At 42.8% G+C, this 27,917-nt stretch overlaps 2 protein-coding genes across 6 annotated transcripts in view; both read left to right on the top strand.

Annotated features, from left to right (window-relative positions):
- Window positions 1-27,917, top strand: part of snx22 (sorting nexin 22) — a 93,411-nt gene that overhangs the window by 53,134 nt on the left and 12,360 nt on the right. Inside the window, exon 8 of one of the 2 annotated variants that reach the window (XM_061822473.1) lies at window positions 15,843-15,852. The exons of the other annotated variant lie outside the window; for it this stretch is intronic. The gene's annotated coding sequence lies outside the window, so the exon portion shown is untranslated. Of the gene's footprint in view, window positions 1-15,842; window positions 15,853-27,917 lie in introns of those variants that run through there. 2 annotated transcript variants of the gene reach the window in all.
- Window positions 30-27,917, top strand: mfge8b (milk fat globule EGF and factor V/VIII domain containing b). Of its 4 annotated transcripts, none has more exons than XM_061822464.1 (11): window positions 30-250; window positions 10,724-10,846; window positions 12,038-12,169; window positions 12,600-12,632; window positions 18,415-18,528; window positions 19,804-19,985; window positions 20,313-20,468; window positions 21,727-21,871; window positions 25,655-25,839; window positions 25,918-26,073; window positions 27,739-27,917. In XM_061822464.1, exons 1-11 carry the CDS (start codon window positions 169-171, stop codon window positions 27,880-27,882), a joined length of 1,452 nt encoding a protein of 483 aa, XP_061678448.1. In that variant the 5' UTR covers window positions 30-168; the 3' UTR covers window positions 27,883-27,917. The 4 variants fall into 4 exon arrangements, with proteins under 4 accessions (XP_061678448.1, XP_061678447.1, XP_061678449.1 ...); XM_061822463.1 differs by having other exon boundaries at window positions 25,637-25,839; XM_061822465.1 differs by lacking the exon at window positions 12,600-12,632 and having other exon boundaries at window positions 25,637-25,839.

The following is a 27,917-nucleotide window of genomic DNA, read 5'->3' as shown; positions in this document are numbered from 1 at the left end:
TGTCCGGCTCTATATAAGCCTTGTGCCTGGCAGCTCTCCGGCGCGAGCTTTAGTGTGCTTCAACGAGAACATTGACGAATAATCTCTCTGGTCATTTTTCTTTTTCTATCTTTCCACCCCTCAGTTGAACGAACTCCAACCAGTTTGGGTCACTCATAGCAGTCTCGTATGATAGCGGCGATGAAGGAGCAGGCGCTGTTGTTGTTTTTGCTGCAACTTTTCACGGCTCGACTTTTGGCCGGAGTGGACGGTAAGTGCCCCCCCCCCTCCCACCCCACCCTAACCCACACACACCGCCCGCTGATATATATATATATATATATATATATTTTTTTTTTTGTTATCCACCGGCCTTTGTGATTAGTTTAATGCCACTTTTGGGCATCTGGTGACACGGCCAATTCAACTCTTTTGTGCTCACATTCAACCGACGTCCGCGTGAGCGTCCAATTGGGGATGCTACATTTATGGACGTTTTCTGTCCCGGGAAAATGGAACACTTCACCAATTTAGTCATAAAAATACCTTTAAACTAACGTCGCGGGTTTTGGCTCACATTTCAGTGTTATGACTGTCAATCCGAAGGCAGCGGTCGTGTATTATGGGCCCATTTGGAGTCACGTGTTTCCCCATTATCCTTGTCCAGTGTCAACGTCATGCCACTGGCGTCTGGCTTTTGTTTGCCCGTGAATGCATCAAACACATGTAGGTCGATGGATTTAAAATGGCCTGGTTCTTTTCCTCCCATCCGCTTCCTTTTTCCTAGTTGCACACGCCAACTTCGGATACATGTTGGTGCTGAATGCAACTTTCACAGTATTTTTAAGTCCAATTGACTTGCTTAAAAATTCCCAGCTGGCTTTCCAATTTATCACTATTATTACGGCATCAAATTGTTACATATTTTCCACTGCTCTGTGGGGTCCTAATCATTGTTGTCAACGAATCTCAAGATTCAATCTCAGTGAGTATCCAAAACTAAAGTTTTTTTATTTAATTAACAGTCTCTATGTGCCCTGCGATTGGCAACCAGTTCATGGTCAGGGTGTACCCCGCCTCCTGCCCGCTGACAGCTGGGATAGGCTCCTGCACTCCCGCTGCGACCCTTGTGAGGATAAGCGGGCAAGAAAATGGATGGATGATGGATGACAGTCTATGTATACAGTACACTGAACTTTATTTCACCGGCGGTGGCTGCAGGCTGAAGCTTGAATGTAAACAAACAAGCGCAATCTTTCTCATGGTTCAGCAGTCAGGGCTTTAAATCTTGGCTCCTGCCTTCCTATGTGGATTTCTTCCACCCCCCTTCCCCCCTCCCCTCTGGGTTCCGAGCTTCCTCCCACATTACAAAATCAGGTGGGGTTGGCTTGGTAACACTTGTAACTATAATGACAACAAGCAATATTGAACTTTAAATTTTCCATTAAATGAAATTCAATCAAATACCTGAATTATAAATGATTAAAAAAAAAAAGTCAACAACATACATAATTGTTTAAAGCTTTTATTCAACATCAGTAGTTTGTCCTGCTTTTAAGGGGAAAAAAGTTGCAGATTAGTAAAAATTGTGCTATAAAACAAAAATGGCATTTGGTATCGATCTGGCTCCAACTCAAGACCCTAGGATAGGCGTTTTTCGTTATTTAGTTTAGAATGTCATTTCAAACGTTGCCTCCCGGTTCTTAGATCGTGACATTTTGAGTCTGTAACCGATTAATAGACTGATTTTCCTGTGGAGGAGCAGAACAGACCATCTTGCATATTTTTTTTTTTTTTTGCTTTAAGAATGCCAATACAAACATGTTTTGTCCCTGACGGCGCTTAGAAACAAGGCACATAGGCGCCCCCCCCCCCCCCCCCCCAACTGGCTGACCTCCACATTGAGTCACTTTTCAGGCTCTAGCCAACGCAGACGTGTCGGAGAACCTGGAACGCGTCCAAGCGACGCCGTTAAAAGAGCTTTGTTGTGGCCGCTGCCAGGTGGGGAAAATGTTTACGGCGTGTGTGTGGAGTTTACCTCGGCGTGTTGTCTAACTGAGGTGAGGGGGGTGCAAGGGTGTTTAAGATCAACTGGAAAGTGTTGGCCTCACAGTTCTGAGGACACGGTTCAATCCCTGCCCTCCCTGTGGGGAGTTTGCATGTTCTCCACTATGCCTGTGTGGGATTTCTCCGGGCACTTCGATTTCCTCCCACATCCCAAAAACATGCAACATTAATTGGACACTCTAAATTGCCCTTAGATGTGACTGTGACTGTTTGTCTCTATGTGCCTTGCGATTGGCTGGCGACCAGTTCAGGGTGTACCCCGCCTCCTGCCCGTTGACTGCTGAGATGGGCTTCAGCACTCCCGCGACCCTTATGAGGATAAGCAGTTAAGGAAATGGATGGGTTTTTAAGATCACTGAGCTGGTTTTTTGAGTTACGAAGTTCGCTATCCAGCCTGAATAGATTTCAGATGCTGACGTATAAGCTCATATTCTGGTAGCTCCCCAATTTGTTATAGTTTATTACATTAATGGCAGAAAATTTTGGGGCAAGTTTACATAAACTATGCAAAAAAAATTTTTTTTTTGGTCTCACTAGACTGCAAACTTTTGGCTTTAACTGTATGTAGAATTTTTTTTTCTTTTTTTTTTTTGGTCCACATAAGCATTATCTCAAATATTTAGGTTTGCATTTATGCAATTCGATACATTTATGTAAGTCAATAAAAGGGTTTTACATGTATTTCTGGATCTTTAGATTTCAGCTTTATTTATTTTTTTCCCCCTCACCAAGTTTTTGCAACATTCTCGTGTAAGTGCTTTTAATTTTCCATGTCCATTTTCCAAGGCGCTTATCCTCACAAGGGTTGTGCGATGTCATACAGTAGACACTGTATCTGATCATGTGCTGGCATTTCAAATCCCAATCTTTCCTTTTGCGCAGTGTACGATACGTTTTAATAAAACCATAACGCAGCATAGTAGGTACAACTGCATTACTGTTATTTGTTTTGACTTAGGTTTTCAGTTCATAACTATAATAAATGAAGTGTTGTGAAGCTTTAAAAAGTTATCATGAAAGATGTTTGTTTTATCTTCATGGAAATTTTTGGAGTGTGTGCTAAAAATTCCATGACTTCAGGGGAATTGAATTTCAAGGTTCCACTGTGTCCTGCTTCATGGGGGCCCACTAAAAATCCTACACCCCCCCCCCCATCCCTAGCACTTCTACCACAACGACCCTTATACATTACGTCACCCGCACATTTGAATTTAAAATTTCTCCCTTGATCAAATTTTCATTGGAAAACGGACTATCATCTGATTTAGGTCTATAAATATCTGGCAACCCATTTCCCAATCTGCCGTGTTGAATATTTCACACGCTGCTAATCTCCCCGCATGGCAAAAAAGATCCTGGTACAAAAGGAATGCATTTGCAGCGGGGGAAATGTGTAAAGATGTGTCAAAATTGATAAATCCATCATGGCTCCCTTTTGCATTTGGCAACAGTACCTGAGCGTTGGTTGTTTTGACGATGCGTGATGCTCGCGTGTATTTTTAGCAGCTGGCTCCGGTGTTATTTATAATTAAATTATATATATATTTTTTTTCCTTTTAAGCGCTGCAGCAGATGGCCGCGCCGCTCTGAAGCAGCGCTTACAGATTACGCAAAGCTCACCTGCAGCTGGACCCCCGCTGAGCCTGCTAATAGACGTTCCGGGGTTACTTGAGGCTCTCCGCCGTGTCCTCTTATCGCCGTTTACTCCGACTCGCGTTTTGGACGGCAACCAAACTCGGGACTGTTTTTTGCGACTGTGCGGTCCACGTTCCCACCTTTTTTGTAAAAGAGTAGCGTTCCCACACTCCCTGCCAGGCTTGCAAGTGTCTGCGTGACCGGGCACACAGCCTTTTGTGTTCAAAGCTAGCACAGTACTGTAGTCGAACGCGCCGAGCTTTGAGTTCAAACCGTAACGTCAGCAACTCTTGTGAAATTTGTGCTTCCCTGAATTGCTAAATCACAGGTGTCAAATTCAAGGTTGTGGTTTGGAGTGAGGGTGGGCTTCAGATCCTAACCGGTGCATCAGTTGATGTGGTCTTGCTTCTAATTCATATGGCAACGTGACAATGGACCTTTCTGACCTAATAGCCAATCAGATAGCCGCATTGTCTTAACCCCTGGCTTGACACGCCCCTCTCGCCGTATTGTCCCACAAGCAATGCTAGTTGTCAATAGCGTGCGCTTGGAAAAGTTAATGTTACGAAGAAAATGGACCTCAAATGCGCTTGGGAAACGTGCAATTCTGGTGAAAGATATCCAGCCAGCTTCCAAGGGGCCCGGTTGGTTCATTTTCCAAAGTCTAAAACACAGTTGACGAAGCGTCTACGGTGGATTAAGGCTCGCGGAAGAGCGCACGTACAACTAAATGTGGACAATAACAAACACAAAGTCGTATGTTTGAAGGTAAATGAGGGAGAAGTATCTTCTTTGAGTTAGACTGAAGTATTATCAGTGCTTTATACATAGCAGGAGAACAACTTTCCCTTTGTTAGTGTATCACTGACCTGCTGAATGAAGTGTCATGTTTTATGCCGAAGAGTCGAGTTAGTGATGTGTAAATGCGCCATGTCTTGCGAGAGAAGTGCCTATTTGTATCGCATTGGACTTTTAAGACCGAGCACTGTGTTCCATTACGAGCCAAGTCAAATAAATACACCCACTCACTTAAGACTACAATGATATTACTCGGGATCTTTACGGGTAAAAAGTAATCACCCTGCTTTACATGCGCAGTACGAATCCCCTATTTTTTTCCTGCTGGATTTCAATATGAAGTTTGTGAGGCGTCCAATTTTTCTGCTTCAATCGCCAACGTTTCGCCGTAACTCTGACACTGCGCCCTGCTCCGTTCAAAATCTAAATTCTGCGTACATATCCATGCGTGAAATAGTTGAGACCTCTCTGTAGAACCCTCTTAGACAAGTCTGGCGCATTTGGCAAAAAACATACCCCAATGTTACCGGGAATGCGCGATAGAGAATCCACTTCAAACCTGTTCTGTTCAGTCGCCATTTTGAAGTATTGTGGCAGATGGCAACTGTAGTTAAGGAGGGCCGGAGCTGAAGATCGCCAGTCGGAAAGGTCCATTGGCTGCCATCTTTGGAGAATTGAACTCGTACAAGCTTGTTATTGAAACATTAACATTAATTCATGTCAGCCGATCGGAGTAGGCGTTCTGCGCGAAGCAAATAAAACGATGGGATCGGCGGTAAAACGATACATTTGAAGTAGATATGACTTTTTTTTTTTTTTTTTTTTTTTTAAGATACACAATGACAAAAACATGACCCTGAAACGCTACTTTTAATCGAAACTAAAATATCTGCTCTCCCGTTCGCAATTAAATCTTTTACGACTGTGGCAGTTTGAGCCCGGAACAGTCACGTCTCACTTTCTTTCCCAGAAGCGTGAATGCTGTTCAAACCTTTGACCCAGTCCAGTTGATCCTCCCATTTTTTTTCTTCTTTTTTTTTTTTTTCCTCTCCCTTTCGGCCTCGCGTGTCCCAATAACCGTCGTCCATGCGGTCTTCTTCCTCAGTGTCGCATGACTTCTCCACTTCTGTCCTCATTCCTTCAGGATTAAGTTTTTCAAAATCGGGTTAGACCCTGTGTGTCAGGGCGAGGCGGAGACCGTGACTCACTGGGAGCGAGGACTAACCCTGTGGGGATGAATTGTTCTGCCAAGCACAACCGCTCATGACTTCCCAATCTGTCATTGCGATTCGGATCAGCCGAGGTGCTCGGTGAAGTTGTTCTAACCGCAATATCTAACGCTGCAGACCGAGCTGATGACATTGCAAGATTTGTGTTTGTTTTTGTGTCCCCCCCCCCCCCCCAAGTATTTCTATTTAAAATGATGACATTTCTAGTAATCAAGTGGAAATCTACTTCTACTGTACAAACAAGCCAGCCGGGAGGATTGGACAGTGACGTGATTGTTTGAGAAACGGATAAAAGGGTTGAAAACAGGAAGTCATTACTGTAGATGACGTTTTCTTGGAGATACTGAAACCACGGACACTGATTTATTTACAAATCGTTAGCCCAATAGCATAATCGGCCAAGTCATTTTTGGAAAAGGGAAAAATAAAACAAATTTGCCTCGATTCAACTTTAGCGGTTTACAGTGTAATGAATGAGGAAAGAGTAGTGGGGGCTAGACTCAGGACAGAAGTATGTGAGCAACAGTATGGTTTCATGACAAGAGTACAGCAGATGCAGTGTTTTTGTTTTTTTTTTTTTTTGCCTTGATGATAATCGTGGAAAAGTGCAGAGAAGATCAGAAGGAGATCCATTGTGTCTTTGTAGACCTAGAGCATACCAATGACAGAGTACCAAGAGAGGAACTCTAGTACTGCATGCACAAGTCTGTTGTAGTGGAGAAATATGTTACAATAGTACAGGAGATGTATGAGGGTAGCAGAACAGCGGTGAGATGCGCCCTTGGTGTGTCAGAAGAATTTAAGGTAGAGGTGGGACTGCATCAGGGCTCCGCACTGTGCCACTTCCTGTTTGCGGTAGTAATAGATAGGCTGACAGATGAGGTTAGACTGGAATCCCCTTGGACCATGATGTTCGCAGATGATATTGTGATATGCAGTGAAATCAGGGAGCAGGCGGAGGAACAGTTATAAAGATGGAGGCACGCAGTGGAAAGGAGAGGAATGAAGATTAGCCAAAGTAAAACCAAATATGTGCATGAATGTGAGGGGCGGAGGAGGAAGAGTAAAGCTCCGGGGAGAAGAGATGGCGAGGGTGGACGGCTTCAAATATTTGGGGTCAACAATAGAGAGCAATGGAGAGTGTGGTAAGGAAGTGAAGAAACGGGTCCAAGGAGGGGTGGAACAGTTGGCGGAAGGTGTCTGGTGTTCTATGTGACAGACGAGTCTCCGCTAGGATGAAGGGCAAAGTTTATAAAACAGTGGCGAGGCCGGCCATGATGTACGGATTAAAGATGGCACCACTGAAGAAACATCAGGAAACAGAACTGGAGGTGGCAGAAATGAAGATGTTGAGGTTCTTGCTCGGAGTGAGCAGGTTGGATAGGATTAGAAATGAGCTTGTAGAGGGGCAGCCAAAGTTGGATGTTTTTGGAGACGAGTTTAGCGAGAGCAGACTTCAATGGTTTTGACATGTTCAGAGACGAGAGAGTGAGTATATTGGCAGGAGGACAGTGGGTGTTAGAGAGGAGGAAGCACAAAAAATGACAAGCCGAAAGAAGAAGATGGTCAAAAGTCAAAGAAGCTGGGGAAAACCTCTGGTAACGTAGTAGTTTTTGCGTTGTGTTCAGCTTAACCAGAAGTGAAATCTCACCCTTCAAGGGCAAGATGGGGGGGGGGGGGGTTCTGCTCCTATCTGGTCCACCTTGTTTACTTTGACACGCTCATCCCAGGCCTGGCATCAAAACCGGGATTTTTTTCCGAGAAGCTCTCGCGGTCCGACCGCCGTCACACGGTCGGCCACCTTGACTGATGCGTCACAAAGCTCCATACGGTTTTTATTACTTATTTATTCAACTTTGCCACTTGCTGTTGAGCGGGAGGATTTCCCGAGGGGAATGACTGAATGGAGGAAGGGGAGGCTTTTTCCTTCCTGATTAGAAACTGGCAACACGGCCAGTCGCTCAAGACTCCTTACAGATAAACTGCTCCAAGGTCAAGAGTCGATAAACACAAAAACCCAGTTGGAAGCGCACAACATTCCCTTAAATAGCCTCGTCTGGCTCGCTTGTGTCTAACTGGATTACAATTAAATCTACCCTTGATGTTTTTTTTTTTTTATTTACAAGTTTCAAATCGTGGGGCCTGCACTTAGCACTTCTAATTGCAGCCCGTGTAATAAGATTATCTCATTTTACAGCGTGCGCGGTGTCAACGAGCCAGACAAAGTGACGACACTGAAATTGGCCCAAGAATGAAGTCTATGAAACTTTTTATTGTGAGGTCCCCCCCCCCGATAAATGCATACTCTAGTTCTGCGCTCTTGGAGGTGAGGCGGCAAAAGCTGTAGGAAAACAAGGCTGTGGTTCATATTTTTTTTCTAGTATGTTTTAGTGATGTCGGGAGGTCACAACCACCAATTTCACGCTTGTGCTGCAACGTCAATCACAATTTATCATAACTTGACCTTGGCCTTTCTCGTCATTTGAATTAAGCTGCAATCATTTGTTCAACTAAAATTTTCTGGAGAAACTGAAGTCTTTTTCCAGTGCAAACAAAAATAACTGAAATCTTATCAGTGACAGTGCAATAATTTAATGATTTTTGCACTTGTCTTATCAAAACACATTTTTAGTCTTCATGATGTTGTTCATGTTCACGTGTCTGTAGGGTGTAATTATATTTTAGGTTTATTATCATATGTTGGGATTTGTGCTTTGGAACCAAGGGTCACGGGTCCAGGTCAAAAATAACCAGTTGTTTTGAAAGATGCTAGTCTGCTTCCTGGCTACTGTTGAAGTGTCCTTGAGCAACAGCCCACACTTGACTACCATCTGGTGAAATGTAGCGCCCCCCCCCCCATACTCTTGGCCATCCTTGAATACGCTACAGTCAAAAGTAAAGTCTAGCGACTCATATTCAGTATGTTGCAGATAGTTTGCCTAACATGTATTATTGTGTACATTCCAAAATATGAGGCTAATGACTTAGTCCTGTTGGCTTCAGCAGGTTGTTTCAATTCAGCGTCGGCAGTGCAAACACTGAGGAAGGGCGGGATCAGATTTTAATTTGGGTCCCCCCCCCCCCCCCACTGAAGCAGCAGTATCTTGGATTTCTACTTGTTACAACAAAATTACAGTTTTTATAGATTTGGCTCCTATTTTAGACTAACTGTAATTTCCGGCCTACAGAGCCCACCTGATTATAAGCCTCACCCAGTACATTTGTAAAGGAAATACCATTTGGTACATGTATACGCCGCAGCTGTGTAAAAGCTGCAAGCACCCACATTGAAACATGAGATATTTACAAAGAAAGACAGTATACAAAGTTTTAATAGCTTAGCTTAACATAGCAACTACACGGTAGCACGAACAGGGCTGGTTAAAAAAAACAGCCGCAACACGCGAGCGTGGTGCTAGGGAGGCGCTAACAAGGCTGGTTAAAAAACATACCAGTAAAAATCACAAACACGGCAGCATCACGCTAGCACAGTGCTAACAGGACCGGTTTATAAAAAAAAAAAAAACATAGCTAACTCACTCAGGCGCGAAAACAACATGCTAACAAGGCCGGTTAAAAAAAAAAAAAAAGATATACCGATAAAAAATCACTGAGACACGACAGCAACATGCTAGCACAGCGCTAACATGCTGTTAAAAGTCACTTCCTCGGCACACATATTCCACCGGTCTCACTCTTTCCTTTTCTGATCGAGTGCCCCTTTGCGGCCATTGGGGGGAAAAAAAAATGCACAAATAAGCCGCAGGGTTGAAAGCTTGTGGCAAAAAAATGATGGTATATGACAATTATGAATGTTTGTTTTAAAAGATTGCCTTACTGACTTAACCCCGCAGCCAATTAATTCAGTGTCACAAATTATCGAGGGAAGGAGAAAATGTGAACTTGAAAGTCAGCCTATTGTGTCGAACTTGTTTCAGAGTACTGAATTTGTACCCATTGTACACGGCCATTGTTCCACTATTTATTTTGAAAGCTGCGAGATACCCTGCGCTTGCCAGGTCTCCCCCCCCCCCCCCCTCGCGTGCCGCTTGTTTGACCCGCGAGAGTTGAGAGCTGCCAGATTGTCACATTTACGCCGCATGGAAGCGTCCAGTCTTTGTGTTGTGGTTGAAATTACTCAATGTCCATGGCGTGGCGTCCAACTTGCAGCGGTTCGCTTCTTCGAAGAACATCACGAGATGTAGGAAGAAAGCCGACTTGCGAGCGCTTGAAAGTGGGGGGGAAAACTGTTGCAATTAAGTGATTTTTAACCTGGGAACTGACTATATTTGCTCTATAAAGACTATTCCATTTGGGGGTGGGGGTGTTACCATGTCAACCTTCATCTTTTGAGTCAACAAACTAGCTACAAGCTTCACTCATTCAGTATTTGTGAAAACTACTTCCTCGTCGCTTGGATTTGCAGCGAAGGGGGCGGAGCTACTGCAACCTTGGGAACCTTAAATATCTACAATTTTATTTTTTTAACACAATTATGTCACCACAAAGCCACCATTGATGACAAAGAGCAAATGTTTATTTAGCCTTGGTGTTAAATGTATCATTTATATACATAGATTATATCTAGAGATTTTAAAATTTTGTCTGAAGACAGCAGCCAAAATTTTAGCAAGTTTGGCTTCATACATTCATATCATAAATGTAGAAAACACAGGAAGTTTTTATCCTATTTTCTGCCTTGGTCATGTGACAAATTAGTCCCTCTGTGGGTTGCTGCCAATGGGACGTCACAACTATGAAGCCAACGCTTTTCCACCAATTATGACAATAGCAAATGTTTGTGTTAAATGTATCATTTATATACCAAAAATGATATCCAGGTATTTAAGTTTTGTCTTAAGACACCAGCCGTAAAGAAAACAAAATTTTAGGCTTCAAACATTCGTGTCATAAATGTAGTTGTGCTCATTAGTTTAGAATACACATGAGACGTCTTGATTTATTTAAAAATTAATATTTTGACGTTCCTTCCTTTTCTCTGTCTTTCTTTGTAGGTGATCTCTGTAAGGTGAACGTTTGCGCCAACGGCGGAACATGCGTGACCAGCGGAGGGGCTCCGTTCATCTGCATTTGCGCCGACGGCTTCACCGGAGAAACGTGCAACGATACGGAGACCGGTGAATGACGCACACATAACAGCCCCCCACCCTCAAATTTAGCATTGCTTGTTATGAAGCGATTATTGTTATCTTGTTATATGTGGGTTATTGAGTCTTAAAAGGAGAGAATTTTTTTTTTGATACAGTTGTTACCTCCTTTATGACCAGGGTTACAAAATTTCAGGGAGTTTTAAAGCTTTCCGTGTCAATTTACAGAATTTTGCTTGGTTGACTCTTCATAGAGAAATTAAATGTACTTGGCCTATATTTTAGCAATATAGTAATCCCTTGTTTTTCGCGGTTAATTGGTACCAGACCCACCCGCGAAAAGTGAAACACCGCAAAGTAGGGTTAAATGGTGTTTTGTTTTTTTTTCTTTTTTTAATTTAAGTACTGTACAATAATTTCTGGCCTACAAGATGCAGATTTTTTTACACCCTTTCAACCCTGTGGTTTTTACGATGATATGGCGCTATCGCACCTGGTTATAAGTCTCTGTGCACAGACTTTAACATTAGCGCGGCGCGTTTCTTTCTGTGTACCGAAGCTTATAACCAGGTGCGCTTTGTAGGCCGGGAATTACGGTAATTATTTTTTTTGCTTCATATGTCCTTGTCGCCTTGCTGGGGATCCCACATTATACCCTACACTATAGTACTATTGTATGCTGGTGTTTTTTTTTTTTGTTAATGTATTTTCTTTGCTTCATTGGTCCATGTTGTCTTGCTGGGGATGCCGCATTATACCCTATTAATGTGGTGTCCCACTACAGTACTGTACTAATGTATGCTGGTGTTTTTTTGGGGGAGGGTCCAGAAATCTGCAATGCACTGAATCTGCGATAAGTGATCCGTGAAGTAGAGAGGGATTACTGTATAGCCTTGCATAATAGAAATTTGTATGTATATATATATATATATATATATATAATATATATATATATATATATATATATATATATATATATATATATATATATATATATATATATATATATATTTGAAACTTAATAAACACCTCACTTGAATTCTGAAAGTTCATATTTAACCATTTTTAAAATTAAATTCCGCTGGAAATTTAACAACGGCTTTCACGCACTTACAACTCTCCTTACGACAGTCGGCAAGTGGTTGTATTTCCTCCTGGTAGGTTCTTGACAAACGACGACAAATATTCCCGTTTTACTCACATTCTTTTCTCTCCAACAAGGTCCCTGTCACCCCAACCCGTGCAAGAACGACGGCGTCTGCGCCGCGACGGGCCACACCCGCCGCGGCGACGTCTTCAGCGAGTATGTCTGCAAGTGTCAGCCGGGATTTGAGGGCGTCCACTGCCAGAACAGTGAGTTTTTTTTTTTTTTTTTTTGTCCCGCTCATTATCCAAGCCGCTTATCCTCACAAGGGTTGCAGGAAAGTCTTAGCCTATCCCAGCTAGCTTCGGGCGAAAGGCGGACTGCACCCTGAACTGGTCGCCAGTCAGTCGCAGGGCAGATATCGAGACCATCACTGAGCGGGAATCGATCCCACGCTGGTGTTAAATGCCGCTCCGGAGGCATCAAATTGACAAAAGAAGACGGCGACTGTCGTTAAACCCATTCCTGCGCAAATCCCTCCCTTTTTGTTCTGAATGCCGCGAATAGACCCGCGTCCACAGAGGCAGATGGGCCACTGTTTGCTTGCTTGACATCCTGGAAAATAACAGCAAAGGAGCACGTGGAGCCAAATGGGACTTGTTGTTGTTTGATCAAATGTGCCTTTTTATCCCTTTTTAGGTGTCTATGGGGCAGATTTAAGCTCAAGAACAGGTAACAGTTGCAGTGAACCCTGACGAGAAATGTGTGTGTGTGTACTCTCTCCTCTTCAGCATACACGTCAATTCTCTGCTTGCATGTCAGTTGCATCTCTCTCCTGGTTTGTTTCCAGTGCAGTTGACGGGAAACCTCCTTCCCGTGAAAGTACTGCACCGATTTTAGAGATAAAATTGTCAACCTTGCTCCCTCCCAACAAAGTGTGTGAGGTGGTTTGAGATACAAGTTTACTTCATTCTGTGAGCATGCTCGTAATGCAAAACGCGTCTCAAATCGACTCGGCTGTGGAAATGTGTTCATCTTTTAAATGGTTTTTTTTCATGATTTCTTGCCTAGAAAGAGTACCACAGATGCATTATTTGCCTTGAGGATGCTTGTTGAAAAGTACTGAGAAGGTCAGAAGGAGCTCCATGGTGTCTTTGTGGATCTAGAGAAACTCTATGACAGAGTACCAAGAGAGGAACTGTGGTACTGCATGCGCTAGTCTGATGTGGCGGAGAAATATGTTGGAATAGTACAGGACATGTGTGAGGGCAGCAGAACAGCAGTGAGATGTGCCGGAGGTGTAACAGAAGAATTGAAGGTGGAGGCGGGAGTCCATCAGGGATCCGCACTGAGCCCCTTCCTGTTCGCTGTGGTAATGGATAGGCTGGCAAATGAGGTCAGACGGGATTCCCGTTAGGTTCATCACCTAACTTGCTGGAATAATTGCTCAAATAATGGACAAGAAGCCGTCTTTCTTCTTATCAGGAGGACGTGAGAGACAGGCCAGATACAGTCTCTAAACTCGTTCTGAACCAGCCTCTCACGTACTTTTTTTTTTTTTGTAAATTTAAGGTCAAAAGGAGGGTTGAGCAGATGAAATGAACAAAGGTACAGTTTTTGGTGATGATGGAGTTGTCCTTGGCCACTTCTAGGAAGATACTGTTGCATCTGTGTGTAGGAGCTCGTCCTGTGAACAATACTCTTCGAAGCAAGGATGATACTTTGACTTTGTAAGTCCATAATAAGTATAACGATAACTCTAACAATTTTCTCTTGGACTATGATGTTCACAGATGATATTGGGATATGCAGTCGGAAGAACAATTAGAAAGAGGGAAGCACGCACCGGAAAGGAGAGGAATGAAGATTAGCTGAAGTAAAACAAATATTTGGGCATGAATGTGAGGGGCGGAGGAGGAAGAGTGAAGATCCAGGGAGAAGAGATGGCGAGGGTGGGTGACTTCAAATATTTGGGGTCAACAATACAGAGCAATGGTGAGTGTGGTAAGGAAGTGACTAAACGGGTCCAAGTGGGATGGAACGGTTGGCGGAAGGTGTCTGGTGTTCTATGTGGCAGAAGAGTCCCCGCTAGGATGAAGGGCGAAGTTTATAAAACAGCGGTGAGGCCGGCCATGATGGACGGATTAGAGATGGTGGCAGGAAGCAGAAATGAAGATGTTGAGGTTCTCGATTGAAGTGAGCAGATTGGATAGGATTACAAATGAGCTCATCAGAGGGACAGACAAAGTTGGATGTTTTGGAGATGTACACTATGGCTTAAATCACTTTCTTTTTTTTTTTTTTAACTTGTTCACTGTCTGCTGCAACTTCGTGATGTGAAGTACTATACTACTGTTCAGAAGGCCGGGGACACTTCATGTTCTTGTTTTTGAATGAAATGCACCCCCACTCCCCCCCCCCCCCCCCCAACCCTTGTGGAAATTCCTTAAAACTCGTCTCGATTGGGGGTCAGCAACCGTAAACGCCGCTACTCAAAGAGCCATTTGGCCCTTCTCCCACAGAAAACACGCCACCAAGAGCCGCATAACCCTTTTGACATCCTGTGGGGAATGTTTTTTTTAAAGCCATAAGTATATACATTTAGAAAAAACTGTCACATTTATGAAATCCATGAATAGCTACTGAGAACACTTTTTATTTTTTATTTTTTTATGTGTAGCAAAGACTTTTTGAACTGGTTTGCTTCTTTACAAATAAGGTAAATATGATTCCTCGTATTCATGAGATGAAATCTAATCTTTGTTGCACCTGCAGTCCACCAGAAATGTCGTCTCCATGTATGTATTTGCCAAATGCGCCAGACTTGTCCAAGAGTCCTCTACAGAGAGGTCTCAAATATTTCACGCAAGGATATGTACACGGAATTAAGATTTTGGACGGAGCAGGATGCAATGTCAGAGTTACAGCGAAATGTTGGTGATCGATGCAAGAAAGTTTGACACCTCACAAACTTCATATTGAAATCCAACAGGATAAAATAGTGGAATCGTACTGCACATGTGAAGCAGGGTGAGTACTTTTTACTTGGAAAGGTCACGAGTAATATCATTGTAGTCTTTAGAAATGAGTGGGTGTATTCATTTGACTTGGCTCGTAATGGAACCCAGTGTTCTGTCTTAAAAGTCCGATGTGATGCAAATAGACATTTCTCTTGCATGACATTGCGCATTTATGTATCGCTAACCTGACTCTTCGGCATAAAACATGACACACTTCATTCAGGAGATCAGTGCTACGCTAACAAAGTGAAAGTTGTTCTCCTGCAATGTATAAAGCACTGATAATAATGAAACTAAACTCAGAGAATCTACTTCTCCCTCACTTCCCTTCGAACATACAGCCTTGTTTGTTTAAATTGTCCACATTTAGTTGTACGTGCGGCCTTCCGCGAGCCTGAATCCATCGTAGACACTTCGTCAACTGTGTTTTAGGCTTTGGAAAATGAATCAAAGCTCGCAGGATATCTTTCATCAGAAGTGGATGCTCCCCAAGTGCATCTGAGGACCATTTTCTTCGTAACATTAACTTTTCCAAGCGCACGCTACTGACAACCAGCATTGCTTGTGGGACAACGTGGCGGCAGGGGCGTGTTAAGACAATGCGGCTATTATTGTACGAGTGATAGGTCGGAAAGGTCCATTGCCTGGTCTGGACAATTTTAATGAGGTTAAAATGTTTTTGTGGAGAATAGCACCCCCCCCCCCCCCATACCACAGCTAGCCAACATAACGGGAAGGAAATGGCTAGCTTGGTGGGGGTAAACAACTCCCGACACGTCAAGGGATGCTGTGTGGTACCTCTCTAATGTCATCAGGGTACTGGCAGGGGGGGCATTAACGTCCGGGGGATGGGGTTGGGCCCTCCCTCTTCCTTCTCAGCTCCACGCTGTGTTGTGACAGTTTAAGTGTCATCTAATTTATCTGTGTGTGGGCTGATGGCGGCCACCTCTTCTTTTGTGCGTATCATTCAATCACGCGCGTGTCATAGATGGAAGTGTTTATTTACACATTGATGCCTTCCAACATTTGATTTAACTAACACACACACACACACAAGTGTAAACACAATGCTAATTAGCTGTTATTAATGTCATTTTATTATCTCTGAATTGAGGCTGGGGGAAGAGATTGATTAAACGACAATTTTGTTTGGAATAGAGCTGAAAATAAACAACCCCAAAGCGTGGCATTTAGTATCTGAATCATTTCGACTCGTAGCCAACAGAAAGTAATCGGTCGACATTTAGCGCTCGTTGCGTCAGTGGCGCTTCTGTTGCTGGGCGGAGGAAATTGAACGTGGCGGCGAATGAAGTCGGCCTTGTTGACAACGTCTGACTCGCTTTCCAAGGCAGCGCTTCTGATGTCGCTGCCAAATGTGTGGGGGGGGGGGGGGGGGCCTTTATGGCAATTCCATGTAATGTATGCAGTGGGTTGGCGGGGGGAGAGCAAATATTTAAATGCTTCCACATTTTCATGGCTGCAGCCTTGAGATGCAAGATTGTCTTCACCGGTTTAATCATATTTAAGTTTTATTTTATTTTTGCTGAGTTTGTAGATATGCTGCTGTGTGCGTGGTCTAAGAACTAAGAAAATGGAAAACCCTTGGAGGGAGGGGGGGCATAGTGGCAAGGCATGTGCACCATTCTCCCAAGGACTCATTTTTTATTTTATTCATTTTAAAGTTGAGTGAAGTGGGGGGAAGAAAGTGGGCTGCATGGTTTTATTTTGGAGGGGGGTGGTTATGGCAGAAGGGCAGGTGCTTGAGCACCACCTCATGGATATGAGTTCATCTATCAATCATATTTGCATGTCTCCATTTTGCCTCCCAAGTGGTTCTTAAAAACTATTTTAAAGGTTTATGACAGAGCGCGATAAGTGTTCCAAACACGATGCATTTCACATCTGGAAGGCTTTAAGCTTTGATTTCAATAACCGTGTTGTGGTTTGAGCTTTGTCCCATATTGCCTCGCTCTCACCGCCCCCTCCCCTGGTTGCTCTGCCATAGCAACAGTGGGCGTTTTTTGATTAGAGATGTATAATTTTCCTATTCTGTTGTTTGTGGGAGGAAGAAGGGGCGGTTGCTGGGATCTATGGAGTAATTGTACAGTATAGACGAGCAGAACAATGTCAGAATGAGGCAAAGTTACAAGCTTCAAGCGTGCTTTTGTTTTATGCTTAAATACTGATATTACACAAGTCTTTTTAGTGACTTTTTGTTTGTGTACTGTTTTTTTTTTTTTTTTTTTTTTTTTTTTATAAATGCCGACAGTTAAGTGAATTGTGTGTGCATGTGTCTACGTCCTGGAATGTAGATGTCTTGAAATGGAAAAACATTGGAAGGAGGGGGGGCATGGCGGCAAGTGTGGGAGCATATGTACGATTCTCCCAAGGACTTTTTTTTTTTTTTTTTTTTTTTTAATTTTATTCATTTTAAAGTTGAATGAACGAAAAATTGGACTTTTTTTTTTTTTAACTACTTTTTTGACTTTTCCCCCCTCAAACTATACCAAAATGTTCCTTGAAATGTGACATTTGAAAATGTATAAACTATAAAATGTGCATGCCAGGCCAGTAGATGGCAATATCAATTAAAAAAAATTTTTGGTACTTTTTTTAAACTGTGTACTGTATTAGCCACCCCCTTTGAGTGTGTGTGTGTGTGTGTGTGTGTGTGTGTTTTGTCCTCCTGAGTCCAACTTCACTGTATAGACCAAGCAGTTGACGCTTTTGTCACAATTTTGCACACTTCTTCGTTTATGATTTTTATCGTGAGGGCCAAACAATTTAGTAACCTGGACTGTCTTCAAAATCCGGGCAAAGATAGTTGAGCAGACTAACATATTCTGATCATAGGTGGCGCTTAAATGTATACGACACTTTAAAGTAAATTGTAAGGTTAGTGTTATGAAGCCAAACTGTGGGCGTCGTCCACATTTTACACCCACTTTTTTTTTTTCTAAATGACTTTCCCTCTGAATGTGTAGGATTATTATTTTTTTTTTTTTTTTGACAAAGGCTATTCTTGGAAATGCCAAGTTGTTGTCATGCACTTTAGTCACACTGGAGTCTCCCGACTGAAAAATGTGGCATTCTGCAGAATTTGCATCAGTTTTCCCCTGCGCTGGCGCCGCCCAGTGGTGTTAAGAGCGAGTGCGGACATGAACTCTGCCTGCGTGATTCTCATATTTGACGTATTGGAAATGAAAATGCAGTGCTGTGTATGCAGTCTCCCCCCCCCACAAACAGACATTTTAGGGTGTGTGCCGGATATGATTCAGAATACCACACCACCCCTCCCAGCGCATTGACACTTTTTCCACTTAGAAATCGCTTTGGTAGTGTTTTGAATCCTGTCATTATTAATATAAAAGGCATCCCTCCATTTTCTCTATTTGGCATGTCATCCACTAACCTCCTCCTTTTGCAACATGTAATCTGCCAACGGCGTCCGATCTCCTTGTCCAGGCGTTAAATATTTTCTCTTTCTCCCGCAGACGTGAACGATTGCGCGGGACACCCGTGCCAGAACGGAGGCAGCTGCAGGGACCTCGACGGGGATTTCAAATGCCACTGCGTCTCCCCTTACGTGGGCAAACACTGCCACCTGCGTAAGTGTGCGGGATTCCGAGCACTTCCTGAGAGCTCGGCAGGAAAAGCAAACGGCTTCTATGTAGGCAGCTCACCGACAGTCCCTTCAAACGTGCTCAAATTTTGGCCAAAGTTAAATAGGCCCGTTGTGGCCTTTGTGACTGTGGAAGGATAACTGATTGTGACATTGAACGTACCAAATACTTTAAGACAGGAAATTGCCTGGGTGCTCGGTACAAAAAGAACTTTGCGATGAAACCTCGGTTTTATCTCTTGGATACTTTGTATCTGCATGACACTCAAGAATCTTAAAAAAAAAAAAAAAAAAAAAATGGCGACACTTTGAGCATGCAACAAATGCTCATGACGTGAGTGCAAAAATGAAATTAACAATTTGGAAATCAATCAAGGCGGATCAGTTGGTAAAGCGTTGGCCTCACAGTTCTGAGGACCCGGGTTCGATTCCAGCCCCGCCCGTGTGTGCATGTTCTTCCCGTGCATGTGTGGGTTTTCTCCGGGCACTCCGGTTTCCTCCCACATCCCAAAAACATGGAACATTAATTGGACACTCTAAATTGCCCCTAGGTGTGATCGTGAGTGCGAATGTTTGTCTCGACGTGCCCTGGGATTGGCTGGCAACCAGTTCAGGGTGTATGTACCCCGCCTCCTGCCCGTTGACAGCTGGGATAGGCTCCAGCACTCCCTCCGACCCTCGTGAGGATAAGCGGAAAAGAAAATGGATGGATGGATCATTGGTGGCTCTGTGGTGAAAGTTGTAATAACAAAAAAAACAATTCTAGACCTTTAAGGTTCAAGCCGTGTTAGAAAATGGATAGATGGATGGAAATCAATCAATATCATGGAAAAAGTGTGCCTAATTTAAAGCCGGTGCGACGGTCTGAGGGCTCCCCCGTGCTGAAAAGTCTCCTTGTGACGAATGCGCATGCGTTACTACGTACATAGCAGACGCTTACTGGGAAATCTCCCGGTCTCATAGTTCCCCTTCTTCTACATAGAGGGATGTTGTATCATAACCCTAACCTTAAAACAAAAGTTGATTTAAGAAGATATGTACGTTCCTCTTTGAGACATCCATAGCGAACATGAACGCTCTGCGACAAATTGTCGAATGGCACATGTTGAAGCATGGGTGGGGATGTTTCAGACTGGCTGGAAGTTTACAAAATGTATGCGCATTCATCACAAGCAGACTTTTCAGCGCCGGGAGCGTTCGGACCGTCACACAAGGCGCGTTCCATCACAAGCAATCTGCTTTTGTCAACCTCCCGCCACAGGCTGCATTTCCCTGCTGGGCATGGAGGGCGGAGGCGTGGCCGAGTCCCAGATCTCGGCCTCGTCGGTCCGCTACACCTTCCTGGGGCTGCAGCGTTGGGGCCCCGAGCTGGCGCGCCTCAACAACAAAGGCCTGGTGAACGCGTGGAGCCCCGCCCCCCACGACAGGAACCCGTGGCTGGAGGTCGGACGCTTCAACTGATCTTAGATGAAGTACTCGATAAGCTTGTTGTTTGTTTCCAATGATAATGATTATACCTCGTAGCTTTTGAAAACTTACAATTTACCATCTCAAGAAAAATATACATGAAATACTTTGAATATAAATTGGATAAAAAAATATACGTTTAGAGAATCTCTGCAAGTTTTTTTTTTTTTTTTTTTTTTTTTTTTTTTTAAAACAGAAATAAATGATTTTTTTTTTTTTTTAAGGTTTAGGTTCTGGGGAATCTTTAGCTTTGGTTGTCAAACTTTAGATGTAAGTCAGAGACAAATCTACGTACAATTTCAGGTGAATCTGCAGAGGAAGATGCGCCTCACCGGCATCGTGACGCAGGGCGCAAGTCGCGTGGGGACCGCCGAGTACGTCAAGGCCTTCAAAGTGGCCTCCAGCCTGGACGGCAAGACCTACACGGTGTACAAGACCGAAAACCAGAGGAAGGACCAAGTGAGGGCGCATCACCAGAGCCGTTTCGCCACTTTCGGTTTAACGTAGTGCCTGTACTTGAAGGAGGCGTGCACTTTTTTTTTTCTTTTTCATTTTTCCAGTTAAAAATTCATTACATTATTACTGTTATTATTATTACATTACTCTCCCAAGATGCAAAAAGAACTACTACAGTAAAGCCTCGGTTCTCGAACGTCCGCGTTTTCGAACAAATCGGTTTTTGAACGAAAATTTCAAGGGTTTTTTTTTTTTTTTTTTTTTTTTTTTTCCTTCTGTTTTTGAATGAAAATTGGTGCTCAAAAGCCCCCGGCAAAACCCGGAAATAACATATTGCGCACGGTCGGATCAGCTGACCCACGACACGCTTTGTGAATTCCCACGCCGCCGAAAAAGCCTGGAAATGGCATAACGCGCATTTATTATTCTGTATAACGCAGCCTCTGTGCACAGACGTGTCCCAGTAGTGACTGTTGTTTTTCTTCTTATCGAGGACTACTGTATTTAAAGTTATTCTGCACTTTTGTTAATAAAAAAAGTTTACAAGGCTAATAAATAAGAGAAATGTATTTATTTTTATTATAGAAACTAAACTATACATGCATTTCTATGATGCAGTTTATCAGGAAAAGCTAAAAAAATGCTTTAAAAAGCCCAAAAAAATTTTTTAAGCTTGGAACGCATTATTTCTTTTTCCATTCATTGTAATGGGAAAGGTCGATTTGGTTTTCAAACAAATCTCAAACCGTTTTCTGGAACGGATTGTGGTCGAGAACCGAGGCATCGCTGTACTTAATCTCGCCTTGTCACACTGGTTCGAGGCACTCTGCGATGATGCCACGTCGACTCTTTGATTTCTCAACACGATGACTTTCCTGACCCCTTCTAGCAACTACTTTTCCACATCTCGTGTTTATTTCCCACTTCTTTGGACATCCCTCGACACGTTAGATCCTCCCACCAGCGATCATATCGCGATCAGAAGGGATAGATTTAAAATAATCAGATATGATTTTTCATTTATTTCCTTGACAACGACATGGTTGTTGTAGTACAAAGAGGAGGAGTTAACGATGTGATTTGTTAAGTACGGTTTACTGTCAATGCGAATGATAATTGGGGACTTATCATGGCAAAGTAAATAAGTTTGTATGCATACATGGCAATTATCAAACGTATTTCCCTTGAATCCCAACTAGTGGTCATAATTGTACTTTTTTTTTTTTTTTTTTTTTTTTTTTTTTGCTTTTGCTTTCCGCAGATATTTCCCGCAAACGTCGACAACGACAGCACAAAGACAAACGTGTTCGATCCTCCAATCATCGCTCAGCACATCCGCATCATCCCGGTGGTGTGCCGCAAGGCCTGCACCCTGCGCCTGGAGCTGGTGGGCTGCGAGCTCAACGGTAAACTTGCGCTCGCACGACACAAGACAACGCGCTGAGCTGACGTTTGAGCTTTCCTACCTCCCAGGTGGGATCTTTTGTTCCTTCACTTGACGATATTTGAGAACGCCAGAAGATGATATCACTTTGCAATCAGAAGTTGCAAAACTGTACAGCTTACCGTATGAATCAAAAGCACATGATCATATGTTACAGCATAAATAATGCGAGCGGTAATGGGTCTCAGATTGTCGTGGGAATATGCAGGATCCCGCTTCCTTCTTTCGAATCTTTTTGTGCACCTCGCGTTGCGCAAGTCGCGGCTCAACGAGCACAGCTGTGTCTCTGTTCCTTGGATTCTATAGACCTCGTGCGCCGAAGTCACGTGACTGGCCATATTGACGGTCTAGCAAAGCATTCTTCGAAAATATGTCTTTATAGCACGACGCCCAGAGTTTTGTCCGATACCGTTAAACCTTTAGAAGGTGATGATAAACGAAGGTACGTGGGGAAAAATGAGTGACACTTGGCATAGTGGACCCATATTTAATGTTGAAGTCGCCGTTTTCGCCGATAAATAATTGGACTGTTAATTGGCTTCCGCTTGTCTCAGACCACTGGATCTACACATGTAAGTCGTCGAGATTTACACGGAAGAGATTGAAAGCGTAGAAAAGACTCGACGCGTGCGAATACTTCGTTGATGGATCTGTTCTCAATCAAGAATAAATCCCACATAGCGATGGAGCCACTCAGATGTTTTCAATAAAAATAGCAATATTTAAATAAATGACCCTTGGTTTTACACAAACTCGCATTCATCAACTATGATTGGGGGGGAAGACAGCAAGTCGGCTCCTCATTACATGGAAGCGCGTTGCGGCCACACGTCAGACTTTTTTTTTTTTTTTTTTTTTTTAAATATGCATTGTTCTCAAATGAGTCCAATGCATATTAAAAAAGAAAAAAAATGAAAGAAAATAAACCGCTAGGATAGGCTTCAGTTAAAAAAAAAAAAAAAAAAAAAAAGGAAGCGTGTTGCAGCCACACGTTAACCTACATAAACATCACTATGACCGATGGCTTATTTTCTTTATTTTAAATACTCATTGGACTCCTTTGAGAACAATGCTTATTTTAAAAAAGTAAGTAACAACAAAAAGTCTGTTGGGAAAAGGTTCGTGTGGCCGCAACACGCTTCCGTGTACGTAGGAAATGACTTTTTTTTTTTTTTTTTTTTTTTTTTTTTTTTTTTTTTAAATGCATTGTTCTCAAATGAGCCAACTTGGCATTTTCAATACTTATTGGAAAATTTGAGATTGAGAAGAATAATTCCTACCTGAAACGAAGTGATCGCTACACAGTTGTCTGCATTTGGTTGGGCAGCATCAATCACGTTTAATTGCTGAAATCCATCGATCTTTTCTCGTCTTTTCATCTGGTATTCTATAAAATGATCTCTTTTGAATATCTGTCTCGTCTGTTGTTCTTTCTGCATGGCTTGTTAATGACTGCTTGATTTTTTTTTTTTTTTTTTTTTTTTCCCATTTTTTTTTTTTTTTTTTTTTAATTTTTTTTGTGGATGGGGGGGTGTCAAAAGAACACGCTCCGATTGGCCAACTTAACTTTTTCGTCTGTGAATCCCAACATTTTTTTAAAAAAGTACCTAATCTTTAAAGATAAACATTAATTGGAGAATAAAATGCTGCTGTATTACTAAGTGAAACTCAGCTGAACACTTTAAACCTAATTCAAGAAGATATCGCTGGAGTTTTTTTTTTTTTTTTTTAAGGGGGGGCCACATCACTAACAGGGTGTTTAGTTGATGGATGGCCACTATTTGAGATCATGTAGTCATGCTAAATCAATTTTGAGACAACTTTTTTTTTTTTTTTTTTTCAATTTTTTTCCATTCACATGGACCACACATCCGGCAATTAATTGCAACCTGTATTTAATCATAACAGAGGCCAACAGCTGAGGAAATGCTGCAAATCTTCCCCTCATTTTTTTTTTTTTTTTTTAGCACGGGATCTTGACTCGATGGATCTGAACAAAGCAATGAAGCAAATCTACTTTTATCCAGGATGGTGGGGGGTGGGGGTCCTTTTAAGCTCAGCCAATCATGTTTCCAAGTATTTATTTCCTGTGAGAAAATCAAAGCCAATGCCAGAAAAGTGTTGACGTGCCAGTAATGTTGACATCGGGAGAACATAACATTAGCTAAACATCCAGTCAGCATTAAGCGGCTTTATTTGCATTCTATGCGCAATCTAACTTTTCAGCTGTGAACTAAACACTAAGTTGACGTCCTGCCTTTTAAAATCAGAGATGCGTTTTTTTTTTTGGTTTTTTTTTTTTTTGTTTTTTGAATTACAATGAACGTGCCGCGATGCCTCGGTTCTCGACCACAATCCGTTCCAGAAATCGGTTCGAAAACCGAATCGATGTTTCCCATTACGATGAATGGAAAAAGAAATGATGCGTTCCAAGCCTTAAAGAATTTGGCTTTTCAAAGCATTTTTTTTTTTTTTTTTTAGATTTTCCTGATAAACTGCATAGTAGAAACGCATGTGTAGTTTAAATGCTTCATATAATGAAATAATTTAGAAATTTATTTATTTTTTTGCATAAAATGTATGCTGTAGTAGTAGAGTGCATTCTCGTTACTGTAGCGACTCGGGCACTGCCCTTGTAAACTTTTTTTTTTTTTTTTTTTTTTTTTTTTAATTAACAAAAGTGCAGAATAAGCTTGAACAAACAATAATGAGCGGGGGGGAGCATTTAAATTCTTTTTTTATTTTTTATTTTATTTTTTTTGTAACTTGAGTTAACAACAAAAAATGCAAAAACGCTTTAACAACTGTACGTATCAAATGTCTTCGGGGGTGGTGACTCGTCCCCTTTTAACAAAAAAATGAATCTGTCATTTGTTTCTGCCGTCTCTTAAGAACATTTCTGAAGTGGCTCATCACGACATCGTGAAAATTTTGGAGTGCTCTGCTGCACTCATATTTATTGGGGTGATGAAGTTTGATAACATTATGGATTTGGTTCAAATTGGCGCAGATGGCTTCGATGTCAGCACTTGAGACAATAACAAAACGCGTCGTTGGTGGGTCAACTGCTTGAGCCGCTCGCGATATTTCCGGGTTTTTTCGGGGGCGCGTCGTTCGAATAAACGATAAAGCCTGTCGTGGTTGGGTCACCTGCTTGCGCCGCGCGCATAATTTCCTGTTTTTTTTGGGCGGCGTGGGTCAGCTGGTTTGTCCGCGCGCAACGTTATTTCCAGGTTTTTCTCAGCGCCGTTCGAGTACCGATTTTCGTTCGAAAACTGAAGCAAAAAAAAATAAATCTGAATTTTCGTTCAAAAACCGAGGTGTTACTGTATCGTTGTTCCTCTACGAATGGCAGCGTCATATAGCGACAAGGCAGAATAAGTAAATCCTCCTAGATGTGACGTTTCTTGCCGAGTGCGCGGAGATTTTTCTCATGTTAAGTATTGCCTTGGGTTGATAAAAGTTGAAATACTTTTACATTGTAGTGCGATGGGAGTGGCCCGCTAATACATTGGCGTTTCCATCTGTGACTGGACTTGCACGCTGTCGGCTTCACATCTGCTTTTCTCATCGTTCGCGTCATCTGTTTGCTGCTGCTTAACATCACCCGCTGGCCTGCATCACTTCCTGTCTATCATGCCGTTTGTTTGTTTTTCTGTTTTTATTCCTCCTTTCTCTCTTTCTGTCATTCCACGCTCCATCTGGGCCCCGGGCCTCGATTTCACAGTGTACTCAAACGCTTCAGGTTGCTCAGAGCCCATGGGCATGAAGTCCCGGCTCGTCTCGGACCGGCAGATCACGGCCTCCAGCGCTTTCAGCACGTGGGGCATCGAGGCCTTCACCTGGCACCCCCACTACGCCCGTTTGGACAAACAGGGCAAGACCAACGCCTGGACCGCCGCCACCAACAGTCGATCAGAGTGGCTGCAGGTAAGAGGCGAGCGGCCAGACTTCACGGTCTGAGTCTTTAGTTTTTCACTCAAGGGTCTGTACGTTTTGCGTTCTCAGGTGGACCTGGAATCTCCCAAAAAGCTCACGGGAATCATCACGCAGGGAGCCAAAGACTTCGGCGCCGTCCAGTTCGTCTCAGCCTTCAAAGTGGCTCACAGTGACGACGGGCGGTCCTGGAGCACAGTGCAGGACGTGACCGCAAAGAATGACAGGGTTGGTCCAAAGTCACCGTGCGGTCCAGTACCTTTCTCGTTAGAATAAATAACACTGGCGCAGAATTGCGGCGTATGAATGAAGACGGAACATTTAAATGCTGTTCCACCAGATGGCAGTGTACAATTAATTTGTGTGCATGTTGCCCGGCATACAACACAATAATTGATTTGCTGTGATCGCTGATCTTTTAAAAAAAAAAAAAAAAAAAAAAGACTTGAGTGCATACACATCTAGTGGTATGTCGATTTTGGTTGAAGCCAGTTGGCCGCCATCTTGGTACTCCCAAAACGTGTGGAGGACACGGTTTACAGGTCGCATTATGGTGGGGTTTTTCCCTCAAAGTTTGGCATGTAGAATTAAAACTGGTCATGTGCGCTTGACATTTTTTCAGTTCTGGTAACGTAAAGGATTGATGGTAAGCCAAGAAAAGCTCAGCGCAAAGGAAAGACATAGAACACCGTGCATATTACCTAGGCCACGATTTCCGTGACATCTTAACTCAGGGGTGTCAAACTCATTCTTGTCACGGGCCAGATTGTTGTTAAATTTTCTCAGAGGGCTGTTAGAACTGTGAAACCATAAAACTGTTGAATCGCCTCATTATATTTCCACAGATTAATGAACCAGTTTTGGAATTAAAAAAAAAAATCAAGGCTGTGGGGTTTTCAACTATTGTTCATGTTTGGTAACACAAAAATGCTTGCGATATCTCAATGTTATCATTTATGATCTCACTATTTGAAATTTTAGTCCAGATTTTCACAACAATCATGGAAGTTGACCACATGATTAGACCTTCGCGGGCCGTACAAAATCATGTGGCCGGCCAGATCTGGCCCCCAGGCCTTGAGTTTGACACCAGCGTGTTAACTTTCCCAAAATACGCTGTGAAGCATTATCATCATAACATAGCAAAAAACGAAACTTTTTTGGTCCTAAGAACATTACATCAGATATATATTTGGAAATAAGGACTCGCAATGAGCAAATAGATGCTAAACGCATTGTTCATTTGTTGTCTCTGCGTCGTCCCATTTCAGGCAGAAAATTTAAACTCTCATTTGAAAATCAAATTCAATTTGGAGGATTCTGTATTATGAATTTCATCAAAAATTTCACAGAAAGTGTTTTCTTGCTTATCCACTGAAGTTTTTGGGAAAATATTGACGTCGCTTTTTTGCAAAAAAATGTCGGGCCTATGAAGGTCAAGCAGAGTCTGAACAGTGAACAACCGTAAACAAAACTTTGTTCAAGTGAATTAAGCTCATCAGAAAATAAACCCCAAAAAATTACAAACAACCTTTAACAGTGTCAAAGTAAAATGTGGAACGTTTTCTCACAGCCACAAAACTGGCGACGAACGGACAGGTCGGCATGGTTGTTTTGGGAGTATTAAGATGGCGGATGGCGACTTCAATTTTGGTGGCCAGTGAGCCATCCATTCTTTTTTTTTTTTTTTTTTTAATCAGTGGGTGTGATTCACATTAATTACATTTTGTGAATGAAAAGTCTGAGTAAAAGAAAAGTCCATAATTAGTTCTGTACTTTTTAACATTTTTGTGTGGTGAGCTGTGAGAACCCCATAGTGAAATGTGCGCCTTTTTGTGTACATTGTGGAGATATATAAAAAAAAAAAAAATCTCTCCACTTGACTTTTTCCAGATCTTCCCCGGCAACAGCGACAACAACGTCCACAAAAAGAACCTGTTCGAGCCGCCGCTCTTCGCCCGCTTCGTGCGCATCCTGCCGTGGGAGTGGCACGAGCGCATCACCCTGCGTATGGAGCTCCTGGGCTGCGACGAGTAGCGGCGACCCCGCCGACCGCCGTCCCCCGCCCCTTT

This window comes from Syngnathoides biaculeatus, chromosome 6 (genome assembly GCF_019802595.1).
Source record: "Syngnathoides biaculeatus isolate LvHL_M chromosome 6, ASM1980259v1, whole genome shotgun sequence".
NCBI lineage: Eukaryota > Metazoa > Chordata > Actinopteri > Syngnathiformes > Syngnathidae > Syngnathoides > Syngnathoides biaculeatus.
The sequence above is the reverse complement of the archived record's forward strand: the minus strand, read 5'-3'. Positions and strand labels throughout refer to the sequence as shown.

Excerpts from the sequence above, each read along its gene's own strand:
- mfge8b (XM_061822463.1), top strand. The coding sequence starts at position 169 with ATGATAGCGGCGATGAAGGAGCAGGCGCTGTTGTTGTTTTTGCTGCAA. Across the intron at positions 25,840-25,917 it reads GTCGATCAGAGTGGCTGCAG|GTGGACCTGGAATCTCCCAA; the intron begins GTAAGAGGCGAG and ends TTGCGTTCTCAG. Across the intron at positions 26,074-27,738 it reads TGACCGCAAAGAATGACAGG|ATCTTCCCCGGCAACAGCGA; the intron begins GTTGGTCCAAAG and ends GACTTTTTCCAG.